The 18,157-nt window shown below is 43.7% G+C and overlaps 1 protein-coding gene across 1 annotated transcript in view; it reads right to left on the bottom strand.

Moving 5' to 3' along the window:
* nr1h4 (nuclear receptor subfamily 1, group H, member 4) overlaps positions 1 to 18,157 on the bottom strand; it is a 35,229-nt gene that overhangs the window by 16,761 nt on the left and 311 nt on the right. The window contains exons 2-3 of the mRNA XM_060922929.1: positions 15,804 to 16,181; positions 14,807 to 14,947 (exon numbers count right to left, since the gene is read on the bottom strand). Coding sequence (XP_060778912.1) covers positions 14,807 to 14,947; positions 15,804 to 16,181 — 519 coding nt within the window. The remainder of the gene's footprint in view (positions 1 to 14,806; positions 14,948 to 15,803; positions 16,182 to 18,157) is intronic.

Here is an 18,157-nt window from a genome sequence, read left to right as displayed (position 1 = left end):
ATTCCCTAGAATATAAATGAGGTAACCTACAAGCTGGACCTGCCACACCACTGTCAACTCTCCTCCACATTTCATGTATCATGCCTAAAACCTGTCATTCCTGGACCACTAGCCACAACTGGTCCCCCCTACCACACCACCTGCACCCCTTGATATCGACAGACAACCAGCTTGCATCATAAGAACAATCCTTTACTCATGTCATAAGAAGGGCAAACTGGAGTATTTGGTGGCCTTCAAATCAGGGTACTGATTTGAGGAGCAATGCTGGGTCCCAGCATGTGACATCCTAGATCCCATATTATGGCAAGAATTCCATGCTACCGGTAAGTATCCTGAAATTTGACCATCGATTACTCTCACTTGGTCAAAAGCATGCCTCAGAGTTTCATCTTGTGACTGCTCCAATGGGAAATCCTGAAGGGAAATACCTGCAGAGAGTGGTGGGGCAGGGCCCTCCCTATGCTTCGTGCTCCCCTGATGCAGGGCTGGTACAAATAGCCCTGGGATTGCCTCCCGAGATAATGCTGCACTGGTCCCCCTGAGTTTTGCTGTAGTAGGACCCATCCACAAATAAATGCTTTATTATTATTTTAAACCTAGCCAATTTGTCACCAGAATTAGTGGATGGCTGAGGTGATGACTAACCGCCACTGCCACATTATGCTTTTCACCCCTAAATTGGATAGTGATGGGCACAAGCGGATATTTGTGAACATCTCTCTGCACACACCTCGCCTTCACCAATTGTGCATTTCCCAATGCACTGCATTGAATCAGGCTTTGGTGAACTGTGGTCTGATTATAGCCAGAGTCCACCAATGCCTGACATGTACCCCCTTAAATGCCACTCTATATGTTCCTGTTCAATTGGGTGAAGCTCGAGGTGTATCAGGAATGCAGATCAGAATCCCTGCTTCCTTAAGGGGACACTGATCTCGGACATGCTTGGCTTTTCCACCCCACCTATGGACCTGCCTGGGCTTTATACAGATCCTTGTGGGCATGGACTATTCCACCTGTGAAGAGAGAGGGAATTGTGGCAGCACTGGCACAAAGGCAAAAAAGGGGTGAGGGGAAAATCAGCAGGGACATAGGTTTGGGGAGTGGGCTTCAGGATAATTATCCCCCATTTTCACGGTGTGGGGATGGGGAGGAGCAAGAAGTCTCAGGAGAAGGGGGGAAAAGAAAGAAACACTGCCAGATAGTTCTCCACCAGCTGGACCAGCTCTTCCAGTGATACAGGTCCTTGTGGGCATGGACTATTCCACCTGTGAAGAGAGAGGGAATTGTGGCAGCACTGGCACAAAGGCAAAAAAGGGGTGAGGGGAAATCAGCAGGGACATAGGTTTGGGAAGTGGGCTTCGGGATAATTGGCCCTCATTTTCATGATGTGGGGATGGGGAGGAACAAGAAGTCTCAGGAGAAGGGGGAAAAAGAGAGAAACACTGCCAGATAGTCCTCCGCCAGCTGGACCAGCTCCTCCAGTGATACTGAGTGGTGGCACTGAACTTAGGAAGGCTTTCTTTCCAGCAGCCAAATGATGAACTTCCTCAGTGCCACCCAGTCCATGATGTCATTGGCATCACACTCTTCTGTTAGCAGCCACCATCGGCAGACATCTCAGAGCTGTTGGCCAAAGACAAACAGGCATCCAATTTCACTGTATGCCAGCATGTGTAGTGCTGGTGTTGTTGTTCCAGGGTGGGACAGACCCACTGCAAAGAGCCAGATATTCCAGCAGGTCAACGGCTGTGAGCTGTTGAGCTGTGAGCTCGGCTTCCCCCACAGGACTGGCAATAGATGGACTGCCCACTCCGAGTTTGGCTACAAGCTCGTTTCGGCAACACACTCAAACAGCTCCATAAAGGCCTCAGAGTTGTCCTGCAGAACCATCTTGAGCAGCAGAACATGGAGTTTGGCTGCAGCATACATGGGAGCAGCTGCTGGAATAGCTGCTAGGTGAATCAAGCTTTGGATCACCTGCCAGTCTCCTGCATGGGCCTGGAGCAGAGCTCAGAAGTGCTGCGCCTGCTCTGTGCACAGCACAACAAGGGCCTGATGTTGTGTTTGGTGGTTGCTGACAAGGGTCTGGAGGATCTTGGTGTCTGGCATGGACTCCATGATGTAGTTTTCTCCTCACTTCCTGGTTTCAGCATCAGTGTAACATTCTTGAGGCTCTTGAGAAATGAAGAAATGGGAGACAGGCCTGACAAGTCAGGGTACATTTAATTATTTTGTTTAACTTTTTTACTGATTGTTTTATGCGCGCACACACACACACACACACACACACACGCATTGCATCTGAAAGAGAGCTCAGCTCTCTTTCTAGTTACCAGCTTCTCTCTGCAAGAACACAAGAGACACAAATACATAAAATGCCAGTAATCAGATACAAGTGAAACTCATCACATGTTAACTCCCAGCTCTACCTGACTCCTCACTGCCCACAGCTGATGCTCAATCACACCCCTGCTGCCAAAGGTACCTACACACATATGTAAGTCACCCATGCTGTGGGCACTGATGCACCCCCATACCATGACAGGTTTTTTTCTTCATTTTTTTGCACCCTTCACTGATAACAGTCTGGTGTTGGTCCAAATGATGGTCCATTTCATCTTTGGCATGGAAAACTCGATGTCCATTGTTCCCCAAAACATGCTGAAGCGTGGACTCCTCAGACCACAGCACATGTATCCATTGTCTTTCGGTCCATCTGAGATGAGCTCAGGCTCAGAGAAATCAGCAGCATTTCTGCATAAAATTGATGTATGGCTTTCTCTTTGCATAATAGTTTCAGGTTGCATTTCTTGATGCAGCAGCCAATTTGTGTTAAGTGACAACAGTTTTCTGAAGTACCCTTGAGCCCATGTGAATGTATTTATCACAGTAGTATGGTTCCTTATGCAATGCCATTTGAAGACTCAAAGGTTACACACATTCAGCAGCGGTTTTTGGCCTTGCCCTACACAGAGTGAGATTTTTCTAGATTCCCTGAATATTTTCACAATATTATGTACTTTAGATAGGGAAAGACATAAATTCTTTGCAGTTGTGTGTTAAGAAATGTTCTTTTTGTACTGATTGAGAATCCGCTCACAAAGTTTGGCACAAAGTGGTGAGTCATGACTCATCTTTGCTTACTAAGACTGAATCTTTGGTAGATGCTCCCATACTTAATCATGATAATTTCACGTGTTATCATTTCTTCTTCGTATTGTGGAATGTTTGTAAATTGAATATTCAGTAAAATTTTCACTCTTATTTTGACCCTGTCCTAACTTTTTTTGAGTGTGTTACAGGAATTAATTCTAAATTTGTTTATATTTATAAAATGCAATCAGGCTGTTCAGCCAAAACATTAAGTAATTTCTTTGTACTTTTATAATTTCATTGATATGCTTTTACTCACAGTGACATCACTGATTTAGGTGTGGCCACAGGCACAACATGCCTGAAAGTTTAAACCTCAAGAGCAGTGCAGCTTTATAGTCTTCATAAAAGACTGTGTATTATGTTTGATGTAATGAAAACAGTTTGCTGAAGTTGTATCCAGAATTAGAGTTTGAATGTAAAAGTGCTCAAATAAAAAACTAATAAGATTTACCTTAAAATTGCAAAGAAAAACACTGTCCATATTAAAAAATTAAATCTTTACATAATGAACTTAATTACAGATTGTCATTTTACATAACATTGTATTTAATACCTAAATTATCAGTTGGTTATTTAATTTACAGATAATGTCCATAATTTTAGAGAATTTTATATACAATAAATACTGTAAATTCCATCCATTATCCGTATCCGCTTATCCTGTGCAGGGTCGTGGGCAAGCTGGAGCCTATCCCAGCTGACTATGGGTGAGAGGCGGGGTACACCCTGGACAAGTCACCCGGTCATTGTAGGGCTGACACATAGAGACAAACAATCATTCACACCTACGGTCAATTTAGAGCCACCAGTTAACCTAACCTGCATGTCTTTGGACTGTGGGGGAAACCAGAGCACCCAGAGGAAACCCACACAGGCACAGGGAGAACATGCAAACTCCATACAGAAAGGCCCCCATCGGCCACTGGGCTCGAACCCAGAACCTTCTTGCTGTGAGGCGACAGTGCTAACCACCACACCACCCTGCTGCCCCTATTGTAAATTTTTCGTTTAACTTTTTAAGAAAACTATTATAAAAATAGGTTTATTTCCATAAAATTGGGAATCCCCCCCCCCCCCCCCCCCCCAACCCCAGTGTCTGGTAGGAAGTCAGTCAAAACTAAGGCAGTAATGTAGTGGTGAATAAACACCAATCACAAGCTGTACAACTAGAGTGCTCTTTGAAAATGTTGGTACTTTCTAATATTGTTCTTTCTCAGTCATTAGGATGCCAAACATAACTAGCAACTTGCTCATCTTCAGCACTCTCATAAATGAAGCAGTTAAATGACACCAACACATCAAATCATGTTAAGTGAATGAATTGAATGTACAAACAAGTGTAAAGCTTTGTGTGCAGCATTAGTCACACAAACAGCAATGATCCATAGAGAAGAACCAGTTATGTCACCAAAATAGATATTGGAATAGAAGCTGGTCACTTAATGCACCAAAGTGTGGTCAAGGCACAAAAAAGCTGTTTGTAAGTTTTAAGCAGTTTAGTTTTGTACTCTTTTATGATCTCATACATGAAATAGCTACAAAGTTGCTCAGTCACAATACAAATTTGGAACTAAGGATTGGGGTTTTTTTTGCGCAAACTAGTAGATTGTAATTGTCTGAGGTAGCTAAAAATCTTCTGGCTAGTGAGGGTCTGACAGTTAGCCAACATGTCCGTAACTATCATTGAAGACACCGAGGTCATATCCTCGGTATTTTTTTCAGAAATTTCAAATTGGTCTACGCTGAATTCGAGCAGTGATCAATGTAAAACGCAGCGTCCGCATCCACATGTCATCTGTATTTCCCCCCAATAAAATTCACATTTGTCTAATGTCATCTGAAATCTCTCAGCCTCTATCTCTATCGTTGCCATGTCTAACGCAGCGTCATGTGACATAGCCTATACTAGTGTCGGCCGGGGAAGTTGGGTTTTGGATAAAACAGGCAGGGTGTAGTCTACGCTCTATCACATATGCCTACCTAACCTAACGTAGGCTAAAAGTCACATAGCATTATAGGGCTTTACCTGAGTGCAAAATGAAAAAGTTGCAACAAACTAAATTAAGGTTTGGACAGCCAACAGAAGAGCAGGGAAAGAGAAGGAGGGAAGGTGAGAAAATATTGTCAGTGCAGTGGCAGACCGTTCAGCGGTGTCATGCCAACTTTCCAAGGGGAAACGTTTCATTGTCATTGCCTCTTACATTTTAGTTAGCATTTTGAGAAACATTCAAAACTACATTGTCACAGGCAGCCCTGTGCAGGGCTGAGTAAATGGGCTTGTTTGAGTAACTCTCTCTCTTTCTCTCATAACTCTCTCTCACTCACTCACACACACACAGACACACACACATACACACAAATAATACACTCTCACACACTCTCTCTAATACATAGTCTTCACACAGAACTAATAGCCCTACATTCTAATGTAATTTAAGATAATGAAATGTAAATAATGCCAATACTTCAGGTAGCTGAGCAATACACTCAGTTCAGTTTTGACTTTTATGTCAGACAAAACTCCACAGTTCTGATGGCACAGTTTTAGAATTGTTAAAGTAAATGTGTTGTGAGCCAAACTTGCATTACAGGCAATGGTGAGAACACTCTGTTTCAGAGAATGCATGCAAATGGATCTCAATTCAAGACAGCCAGATAGACTGATGCCTTTACATTACTGCTCAGAATGTCTCTACACATACAGACACCCACAAATAACACACAAACTCTCACGCTCTCACACACACACACACACACACACACACACACACACACACACACACACACACACACACACTATTATTATAAGGTGTAATACTAAAGCTTACAATTCAGCAGTTCACACCCTTTCTGTCATGTGTATGCTGCAATGTAAATAATGCCAATACTTTAGGTAACTGGTACTTTAGGTATGTATACTCAGTTCAAGGGTTCACTACTTTTCTACTTTTATGTCAGATAAAACACCACAGTTATGGTGCCACAGTTTTAGAATTGTTAAAATAAATGTGTCCTCTACCAAATCTATCCTTATTTATTTATTTATTTATTTAAGTTGTGCCGGGGGGCTTCGGTGCTGTCAGCTATGTTTGACCTCGGTATTTGAAAAATCCTGGCTACGGCCCTGTTAGCCAATGTCAGTCAGTTAGGTAAGTTAGAAACAGATAAAGTTCATAACGTTTTGTAGCTTCTGCAGTTACTGAAGCAAAAACAATGCATGGCCAGAACTGTATAAAACAGAGGAATTTAAGAGGAAGAACTCCTGGGTAAGATCCAAGAGAAAAAAAGCTCAGTACTTGCGTTGTTAGCTTAGTTGAGCTGTCTATTTTCTTGGGAGAATCCTTCCTGTCAGCATTAGGGATATACATTCTGACAAATTTTGTTATTCAAGTATACCGTATGAGTTAATGAGCATAATGACAGTGGATATAAACAGCAAGCTGCATCTTATTATCCATCTATCCATTATCTGTAACCGCTTATCCTATGTAGGGTAGTGGGCAAGCTGGAGCCTATCCCAGCTGACTATGGGCAAGAGGTGGGGTACACCCTGGACAAGTCGCCAGGTCATCACAGGGCTGACACATAGAGACAAAACCATTCACACTCATATTCACACCTACGGTCAATTTAGAGCCACCAATTAGCCTACCCTGTATGTCTTTGGACTGTGGGGGAAACCGGAGCACCCGGAGGAAACCCACGCAGACAACATGCAAACTCCATACAGAAAGGCCCTCGTCGGCCGCTGCGCTTGAACCCAGGACCTTTTTGCTGTGAGGCGACAGTACTAACCACTAAACCACTGTGCCACCTATCTTATTATCCTATTTAATAATACATATGGAATACTACATATTTTAGGAGGTTAAAAATCCAGTAGTGCAAACAGATCATAGCACAGAAGGAAGTACTGTATACTGTCTAAAATAGCCAAAATCAAAGGAAAAGCTTGTATTTTCAGATATATTTTGTTATACAGTACATTGTAGTAAATTTTCTTATTTACATTTTACACAAGACTTTCAGACTAGCCTCCCAATCATTTACTTTATAAAACTGCACAACAGTGTATTTAAGAGCATTAAGGCAGTTTTCCTGGAAAAGGGTGGTCGCACAAAATATGATATAGTATTTCATTGTTTTCTGATCTATATGGATGTTTTTATATGTAGAAACACGTCTTTTACTTTTAAAAGTATATTCACTTGACAGATTTTTCTGCCATTGGTGTTGACTTGAACGATGATGCATACAAGATTGCATTTGGTGTTACTGTTTCAGGTACAGGAGTGAGCTTCAGGGAACTGCCCTTTCAGTGAATAAGAAAAGACTCTAGGACAGACTTTGGACACTTTCCAGGCCAGATTAGTGACTGTTTGACTGGACATAGAGTGGGAACAGGCCAAATACCGAATACCTGCTGCCTGCAATATTTATATAAACGTTAATGCACTATTTATGAGCAACAGGATCTGAGTATGGCTGGCTCTTCACACTATCTGACATCTCCATGCACTGCAACATGCCTAATTATGCTTCATCACTGGGAAGCCCATAAGGATAAATTCATCAAACCTACCCTTACTGCCAGCTGTTCTTTCATTCCCTTAAAACTCAGCATTCAGACACATTCTCAGTTAGCCAAGCTCAAGGAATTTAGCTCCAAGGAATTATGGGTGATTCCACACTTCCATTAACACACTTACACTTTTACAACCACAATTCCAAAAAAGTTGGGATGCTGCTGTGTAAAATGTAAATAAAAACAGAATGTGATGAATTGCAAATCATGGAAACCCTATATTTCATTAAAAATAGTTCAAAGAGAACATATCAAACATTGAAACTGAGAAATCTTTTTTTTTTTTTAAAGATCATTTTGAATTTATTGCCAGCAACATGTTTCATAAATAAACAAAACAAAACAAACAAACAAATAAATGTTGGGACAGGGTAAGAAAAGACTGGAAATGTTGTGTGATGTTAAAAAAAAGTAATATAATGTGTTAGGGTGGGTGGAGGTATGGTGAAGTTTGGATCCAAAAGCAGAACACAGACAGTAATTCAATAAATAAGATTATTTAATTCAGGGAAGAAAGGCCATGGCAAAAGGTAAACAAACAGGACAAAAAACAAATGGTAAAAATAGTCCGGGCAAAATGAGAACAAACAACTTGACAAAAACATGAGACAGGCAAAGACAAAAACACTAGCACAAAAAACCCTGAACAAGAAAAGACCCTTAGTGCAAAAAACCATAAACCAAAAATAACCCTTACTACAAAAAACATGAACCAGAAAACGCTAGTGCAAAAACCATGAAGAAGAGAAAATTGCTAGAGAGAAAAACCATGAGAAGTAAGAGAGGCACAGAAACAGCCAGAGAAGCAAAACAAGATGTTCTGGCAAAGTATGAGTCTGAGAACGGCGTATTTATAAGCAGCGGTGAAAACCAGGAAGTGAATGCAGGTGAGAAGGAATTCCTGTCCTGGATCCGGATCGGGGACAAAGAACTAGAGACCAGAGGTTTAAGCTGAAATACATGAAAGGTAGGGTGAACACATCGCATGGTGAGTGGTAATGCCAGTCTAACAGAACATGGGTTGATTACCTTCTTGATGAGGAAGGGTCCAAGGAACCTGGGTGCTAGCTTGAGAGAGACGGTCCTAAGTGGCGGGTGGTGCATGGAGAGCATAACTCGTTGACCTACTCGGTAGGTGGGCGCCTTGGAGCGACGTTTGTCGGCCTGCCTCTTGGATGCAAGTGCAGAGCGAATGAGTCTTCTCCGGGTCAATGCCCACGTCCTCCTGCAGTGGCATATAAAGAGCTGGGCTGAGGGTATGGTGACCTCCTCCTCTTGGCTGGGGAACAGTAGTGGTTGGTAGCCTAGTGAGCACTGGAACGGAGAGAGACCTGTGGCAGAGGAAGGGAGAGTGTTATGTGCATATTCGATCCAGGGTAGGTACTTGCTCCAAGAACTGGCATCCCTGGACGCCATGCACCTGAGTGCAACCTCCAAAGCCTGGTTTGCCCATTCTGCCTGGCCGTTTGTCTGTGGGTGGAAGCCTGAGGAGAGACTACAGGTGGCCCCGATGAGTTTGCAGAAGGCTCTCCAGAACTGTGCAGTGAACTGAGGACCCCGGTCAGAAACAATGTCAGTAGGCAGACCATGTAGATGGAAAACATGGTGGACGAGTAGTTCTGCGGTCTCTTTGGCTGAGGGGAGCTTGGGCAGAGGAATGAAATGCATGGTCTGAGAAAAATGGTCAATAACAGTGAGGATGCATGTGTTGCCACCTGAGTTGGGGAGTCCTGTGATGAAGTCCACGGCGACGTGAGACCAAGGTCAATGCGGAGTTGGAAGGGGTCTTAGTAAGTCTGCAGGGGGTCGATTGGCTGTCTTGTTCCAGGAGCATGTGTTGCAGGCTGCCATGAACTCCTGGACGTCCTCCTTGATGGATGGCCACCAAAAGCGCTGCTGGATGAGAGCCAGGGTTTGGGCGGCTCCCAGATGACAGGCCAGCTTGGAGCCATGACCCCACTGCAGCACCTGAGTTTGCACAGGACAGGGAACAAACAGATGGTTATGAGGAATGTTGTTGGAGTTACCTTCACCGGGGTCCTGCTCCAGGGCCTTCTGCACGAGTGTCTCAACCTCTAGAATAGCGGCTCCCACCAGGCAGCATGGAGGAAGGATGGTCTTGGGTGGCTTGGACTCCTCTTGATGGGAAGAGAACATCCTGGACAGGGCATTGGGTTTGCCGTTCTTGGAGCCAGGGTGGTAGGACAGCGTGAAGTTGAACCAGGAGAAAAAGAGAGACCAATGGGCTTGATGGGAATTGAGGCGTTTGGCGGACTTGAGGTACTCTAGGTTTTTATGGTTGGTCCAGACTAGGAAAGGGAGATCAGACCCCTCGAGCCAGTGCCTCCACTCCTCCAAGGCTAGTTTCATGGCCAGTAGTTCTCGGTCACCAATGCCATAGTTCCATTTGGCTGGGGATAGCTGGCGGGAGAAGAAGGAGCATGGGTGGACCTTGTTGTCATTGTCCCTCTGGGATAGGATGGCTCCGACCCCTGACTCGGAAGCATCGACCTTGACGATAAACTGCTTGGTTGAATCAAGTACAGTGAGAGTGGGTGCTGTGATAAACCTGCGCTTGAGACTGGAAAAGGCTTTATCTGCTTCCTCCCCCCACTTGAACTTGGTCTTGGTTGAGGTCAGGGCTGAGAGAGGTCCAGCCACCGTGCTGAAGTCGCGGATGAAGCACCTGTAGAAGTTGGCGAACCCCAGGAAGCGCTGGAGCTCTCGTCTCGAAGATGGGGTGGGTCAGTCAGCGACTGCCTCTAGCTTGAGGGGGTCCATCTGGATCTTTGCTGGAGAGATGATGAACCCCAGGAACGAGACAGAGCCTTGGTGGAACTCGCTCTTTTCCGCCTTGACAAACAACTTGTTCTCAAGCAGGCGCTGGAGGACCTGCCGGACATGACCCCGACGTTCCTCCAGGGAGCGGAAGAAGATCAGGATGTCATCCAGGTACACAAAAACAAAGATGTTTAGGAAGTCCCTTAAGACATCGTTAATGAGTGCCTGGAAGACTGCAGGCGCGTTGGTCAGGCCGAAAGGGACCACGAGGTACTCGTAGTGACCAGTGGCGGTGTTAAAGGCTGTCTTCCACTTGTCCCCCTCCCTGATCCTGACAAGATGGTATGCATTGAGTAGATCTAGCCTGGTGAATACCTTGGCTCCCTGGAGTAGTTCAAAGGCCATGGTCATGAGCGGTATTGGGTAGCGGTTCTTGACCGTGATGGCGTTGAGACCCCGATAGTCAATGCAGGAGCGGAGCGACTTGTCCTTTTCCACAAAGAAGAATCCCACCCCTGCTGGGGAGGAAGAAGGGTGGATGATCCCAGCTGCCAAAGATTCGGAGATGTACTCCATGGCTTGCCTTTCAACGGGAGAGAGAAAGTAGAGTCGTCCTTTGGGTGGCGCTGTCCTGGGTAGGAGGTCGATTCCACAGTCATAGGGTCTGTGAGGAGGAAGGGACACTGCTCGAGTCTTACTGAAAATGAGTTTGAGATCCAGATATTCCAAAGGCACGTGAGAGAGGTCGGGGAACTTGCTGGCTGAAGGCTGCGGTGGTTTGGCAGGAGGCAGAGTGAAGTTCAGACAGGAAGCTAGGCAGGACTGGCTCCAGCCTAGGATGGTGTTGTCAGCCCAGTTAAGGTGGGGGTTGTGCTGCATTAACCATGGTAATCCTAGGACGATGGGTACGTGGGAGTTGTTCATGACATGAAGCTGAATGGTTCAGTAGTTACCGGAAATCCTTAGGGTGAGCGGGATGGTAAGGTGGGTGATGCTAGTCAAGCCAGTGCCATTGAGTGTCAGGACCATGAGAGGGATGTCGAGAGCAAGTAGCGGGATTCCCAGACGCTTGGCAGTGGCGGAGCAGATCAGGTTCCTGTCTGCCCCTGAGTTGACAAGGGCCTGGAGGTGGTGATGCTGGTTGTCACGGATAATGATGACAGGAAGTAACGGACGATTAGCAGGGGACTGGTTCCAAGCATTGCCCACCAGGGCCCCTTGATTCACTGGTGGGCTCATCCTTTTAGCGGGCAGGCTCAGCAGATGTGTCCCAACTGACCACAGTAGAAGCAGGCCCCCATGCTCCGCTGGTGATGTCATTCCTCCGCTGACACCTGAACCCGGTCTACTTGCATGGGTTCGACGGATGCGGCAGGAAGTGGAGAGGAGGTGAAGCTGGGACGGTTCTTCTCTATACTCCGTTGCTGGATCTGAGCGTTGATGCAATTGGCGAGGTCCATGAGGCTGGAGAAGTCTGACGGCAGTTCCCGTGATACCAATTTGTCCTTGATGGCGTTGGACAAGCTGTGCAGGAACACGTCAATCTGGGCATTCTTGTTCCAACCGCACAAAGCCGCCAACCTCCGGAACTTGATGGTGTAATCCGAGGTAGACCAGGACCCCTGCCGCAGCTCCATGAGCTCTCTGGCTGCCTCCCGGCCAGACAGAGAACAGTCGAAAGTTTGCCTCATCTCCTCAGAAAATTGCTTGAAACTGGAACAAAAGGGTGCATTGGCATCCCAGACCGCTGTTCCCCACTCTCTGGCCTTGCCAGTGAGGAGCGTTATTGTATATGCTACCTGGGAGTATTCTGTGGGGAAGGCCAGAGGTTGCAGCTCTAGGATCAATGAACATTGAGACAGAAATGATCTGCAAGTACCTGGTTCTCCCTTGTAGGGCTGAGGTGCTGGAAGTCTCAGTTTGTGGAGAAAGGTGGTGGCAGGAGCTGAAGTAGGAGACAGCTGAGCAGGGGTAGGCACGGCTTGACCACGCTGCATCTGCATGGTGAGAAGGTTGAGTGCATTGGACAGGGTGGCGAGGTTCTGGGTAATTTGTTGTAGGTCTTGTTGGTGGGTCCCGAGGAGAGTCCCTTGCTGCTGGATGGCCGTTCTCAGATGGGCGAGTTCCGCTGGATCCATGTTAGCCAGAACGTACTGTTAGGGTGGGTGGAGGTGTGGTGAAGTTCGGATCCAAAAGCAGAACACAGACAGTAATCCAATAAATAAGATGATTTAATACAGGGAAGAAAGGGTATGGCAAAAGGTAAACAAACAGGACAAAAAACAAATGGCAAAAATAGTCCAGGCAAAATGAGAACAAACAACTTGACAAAAACATGAGACAGGCAAAGACAAAAACGCTAGCACAAAAAACCCTGAACAAGACCCTTAGTGCAAAAAACCATAAACCAGAAATAACCCTTAGTGCAAAAAACCATGAACCAGAAAAACGTTAGTGCAAAAACCATGAACAAGAGAAAATCACGAGAGAGAAAAACCATGAGAAGTAAGAGAGGCACAGAAACGGCTAGAGTAGCAAAACGAGACGATCTGGCAAAGTATGAATCTGAGAATGGCATATTTATAAGCAGCGGTGAAAACCAGGAAGTGAATGCAGGTGAGAAGGAATTCCTGTCCTGGATCCGGATTGGCGCTGGCATGAGAGATCCGTAATCTCCGGAGTGGATGTCTGGGGCGGAGCATGACAGTAATGTATACAAAAAAATTTAATGTAGCATCCCAGAGAGGCTGAGTCTCTCAGAAGGAAAGATGAGGGGGGGGGTTCACCACTCTGTGAATGACTACCTTGATTATTTCAGCAAGACAATAAGCCAAACCGCATTCTGCATGCATTACATCTACATGGCTCCATAGTAAGAGTCCAGGTGCTAAACTGGTCTGCCTGCAGTCCAGACCTATCTCCCATTTAAAACATTTGGCACATTATGAAGCACAAAATATAAGAATGGAGACCCCGAACTGTTGAGCAACTGAAATTGTATATCAGTCAAGAATGAGACATTTCACTTTCAAAATTGCAGCAGTTGGTCTCCTCGGTTCCCAAACATTTACAGAGTGTTTTTAAAAGTAGAGGTGATGCAACACAGTGGTAAACATGCCCCTTTCCCTAGTTTTGTGAAACATGTTACTGGCATCATATTCAAAATAAGCATATACTTTTAAAAAAACAATAAAATATCTCAGTTTCAGCATTTGATATGTTGTCTTTGTACTATTTTCAATGAAATATAAAGTTTCTGTGATTTGCCAATCATCACATTATTTTTATTTACTTTTTATACAACATCCCAACTTTTTTTGAATTGAGCTTGCAGAAAAAAATAGGTCTTTGAGGAGTTTTTGAATAGTTAAGGGTTCTTAGTATCCTATAGAGGTTCCACTTAGATCCCTCTCTGATAGGGAAACAATCTTGTAAGGATCTAGAGAGACAAATCAAAGAACTCAGTTCTAGGTTCAATGTTTAATCTTATAAAGGTTTCTTCTTCTATTTGAAAGAGTATAAGTATTAGATAAATGATTTTCCATTGTGTGGAAGCACAGTGGTGCAGCAGTTAGTGTTGCCACTTAAAAATGCCAGGGTTCCTGGTTGAATCCTGAGTTAAGGTTACTGTCTATGCAAGATTTTGCATGGTCTCCCAGTGTCATTGTGGAATTCATCCAAGCTGTCGAGTTTCCCCCAACTTCCCAAAATCATGCTGGTAGGTGTGACTGGCAAATCTAAATTGCCCCTAGGTGTGTGTCTGTGTGTGCATGGTACCCTGTGATAGATTGGCATCCCATCCAAGGTGTTTCACCTTATGCCCAAAACCTTTGAGATTGCTCCCAGCTCTGCAACCCTGACCAGGATACAATGGTTAATGAAGGACAAATTATCCCCCCCCAAGTTTTCACATTTGGAAATGTAAACAAGCCTTTAAATAAGACTTCTTTTTACATTCTTGAACCCTGTACTCACACTTTTCAGGACCGTCTGACTTTCTGTCTCTCAGTAGCAATGTATTAGCTCCTGATTCTACAATAATCACTATCTGTTTGATCTCAGCCAGAGTCCACAGTCTGACTGTCAGTTAGTGATATGGTGGTATAATATAATGTTATGAGGTAAAAGTGAGGGGTTGGGGTACACTGTGGCTGAATGTCTCTTTAAAAATTATCCTGAAATGTAAAGACTCAAGTTTGTTTTACCACGATCTTATCGAGGTTTGTGTAAACAGTAGTACAAAATTGTTTTTGTTCTCACTGCATTTATTGTACTCACATTCTGCAAGCATTCCCATCTCCTTGCACTTCCGGAGTCGGCACTCTTGGCACTTTCTGCGCATGTACATGTCCATCTCACAATTCCCTCCACTTTTACACTTATATACTGCGTTCTTTGTTATACTTCTTCTGAAAAACCCTACAAGAAACAATATATTACATTATATAACAACTACTAGTGCATGCAAGCTTTTGTTGAAAAAATTTCGATGAAACTTTAGATGAAATACCTGACCACCAGTTGGTACATTAATTAATACATATTTTTTGTCTGTAAGACAAGACAATAAACAGACACTGCTTCTATATGACCTTGACAATCTAAGTTACACATGATGTTGTAACATAGTACTGCTCCATGCCTAGTTCCAGGCATCAGACCTCTGCAGTCCAGTGCTTCTTGGACAAGTAATTACACATTCTAGCATGAGCTGATGAACACAATGACACACATTAACATTGCATGGAAGCACAAGTCTTCAGTTGCCTGTGTCATTATTCAGCAGAAAGCTGAGAGGGAACTAAATCTAGGCTGGGCGTGAGGGAGCATCAAGCCTCTGGGACTTGGAGCATACAGCCCAGTGGCTGCCCTTTGGGCATTGTCCATGCACAGGTGGAATTACACTAGCAGTCATTCAGCCAAAGCTTTTTCAAAGAACTAAAATTGGATCATGGGTGGCATGTCATATACTGCGTCATAGTTATTGGGGCTGGGTTACTGTCTCATACGTGCTATGAAGATGTACTAGGATTATGCATTTAGGACAAGTGAGGAATTTAGAGGAACTGAAACTGGTCACTGAAATACACATGTACATTTGACATAACATTACTAAAAGGAAGGCTACAGATAATACAGTGCAGTGAATGAAATACAGAAAGGTTCGTGGTTATAGGTGTATACATCCACAAATTCTTGTGGGTTGATGAAATATAGCAACATATGTTATGCCATAAGCTCATCTCAAACCAACATAGCAATCTCTGTTCTTCACCTTTACATCCTTCGCATGTGAGAGCGTTATAGTGGTACCCCGAGGCTTTGTCCCCACACACGACACACAGTTCTTCTCCTTTGAACCTGCCTGAATGGGCAGCATGTCTGGGTTTCTTATACACAGTGGGAACAACAGGAGTTAGCGCCTCGATCTCTGCCTCAAAGTTTCCCTCCAGTGGGCCCTTCCTTAGTTCCAGCATGGAGGACGGGGAACACCACTCTTCTGTGCTGTACTGGGGATAGTAGGGCTGATTGGAGTAGTACGATGGCGAGGACATGGATTGCTCCATTGTGGAGTACTGCATACTTGGAAAGCTGCCGAAAGGCAAGACCTCCTGGTCCTGAAGCAGAGGGCTGCTCTGCTCTGCCAGAATATCTGAAAGAGGAGGAGACAATGGCAGGCTGTCAGTTTACACATGTCATCAAACTACAAAGCTCAAGTTAACAGCATGGAGATAGGCACACAGTGTTAATGTACCCCATACCAAAGCAGTAGTTAGCAAAACTACAACAAACAGTAGTACTGTTACCTGTCCACTTAGCAGCACCAGCACCACAGCTCAGTAGAGTTTTAAAAACAAATTTGTGCAAGCACAGGCAAAGTGAATGGAAATGGTTTGTGTGGTTTCAAACAAATTAAGTTACAAGAAAAGTACAAATAATTACGGAAGCGTATTGCTGCCACACTCAAAAAAAAAATTGGCTTAGTATCAAGTAATTATGTGAAAACTTTATTGTTAAAACAATATCTTATCACATTTTTACAATATATTTATCATGTAATAACATGATATTATCACATTATTTCATGATAAATTATCACGTTATTTCATGATATTTTCATGTAATAGCGTGAAAACACCTTATCAAGAAATAACGTGAAAGTATGGTTTAACATCATAGGCTAGGCTACTTCCATTAAAAGCAGACGGCCTAGCCTAGCCTACTGCATAACTTTGGTCGAGCAAAAACACCGAGCAAAAACATGGCTGAATCCTGAATGACTCAGTTTTGTATAAATAGGGGACTACATAGGCAGCAAAATGTAGTGTTTTTCCTGCCATGGAAGTGCACTTGTATTGTAAAATCAGAAATAATTAACCATGTACAGTTTGCACGGACACTTAACTATTCAAGAGGCATTTACTCCAAATTGACATACAGTACTGTGCAAAAGTCTTAGGCACAGAAATGCTGGAGACCAAAAATGGCTTAAAAATAATGAAAGGAAATGTTTCAACATTAAAATACTGTAAACAGCAGTAAGCCATAATAAATGAAACAGAGTCGATATTTGGTGTGAGACGACCCTTTGCTTTAAAAAAAATAGTAGTCTCAGGTACAGTGAGTGCAGTTTTATAAGGAAATGAGCTGTGGGTTTTACTGAGCATCTTACAGAACCGGCCACAGTTCTTCTGGACACTTTGACTGTCACACTCGCTTCTTCATTTTGCACCCAAACCCAGTAGCCTTCATTATGTTTTCTTTTTTAATCTGAAAATTGGTCTCTTATATAATATGCTGCTCAGATACAAACATATTTCTTCCGTAACATTTAATTTTGTGCTGGAAAACGAACGTTTGGACTCTGAAATGTTTTTGTACTGACTCGATAATGTACAAATCATAAAATAGAAATCTATAACAAAGTTTGTGTGAAAAAAATAGGGTGCCTAACATACAGTACTCTATATGGCAACATAATTCTATTGTATGGAGTATAAAAAATATGTGTCCATCAACTTAAAGCAAAGACATTTTTTGTTACATTAGGGTTTTTAAGCCACCCTGTACACATGCCTATTTCAACAGTAGTTACTGAATAACGAAACTATCCATAGGACTCCCTCTAAAATGTAAACATGGCACAAAAGCAATCTGTACACCGCTTACCCTTTACACTTCAATTACTTTTTTATTAAATATAAAATTTACCATTCACTCCTCCTGACTCTATATAAGACACTGTGTACCAACCTGAAGTCTTTTCCTGCCCCATGAACATTTCAGCAGGACCCAGTGTTGGCACCAACCATCTGCCTCTGGGCCAAAAACTGACCAACAGAGAACATTTTTCAAGTCATCAATATAACTCCTTCTTTCTTGCTGCTGGAAAAGAGCTCCCCTTTCATAAAACCCACCACTCCAGGATGACTTAAATCTTGGCTCAATAGTGGCAATGGGAACAAAGGTTGCCAAGTTGCTTATTAACCTGATAGTCTCAGTTCTATAGCTATTACATGCAGCTGGATCATAAAAAGCAGAGCCATTTTCACACATGATTTTCAGACACACTGCATACTGATGTTGGGAGAAAAAAAAAGATAATACATACAGTACCAGTCAAATGTT

The sequence above is a fragment of the Neoarius graeffei genome, chromosome 6 (genome assembly GCF_027579695.1).
Source record: "Neoarius graeffei isolate fNeoGra1 chromosome 6, fNeoGra1.pri, whole genome shotgun sequence".
Taxonomy (NCBI): domain Eukaryota; kingdom Metazoa; phylum Chordata; class Actinopteri; order Siluriformes; family Ariidae; genus Neoarius; species Neoarius graeffei.
This window is presented reverse-complemented; position numbering and strand designations above follow the sequence as displayed.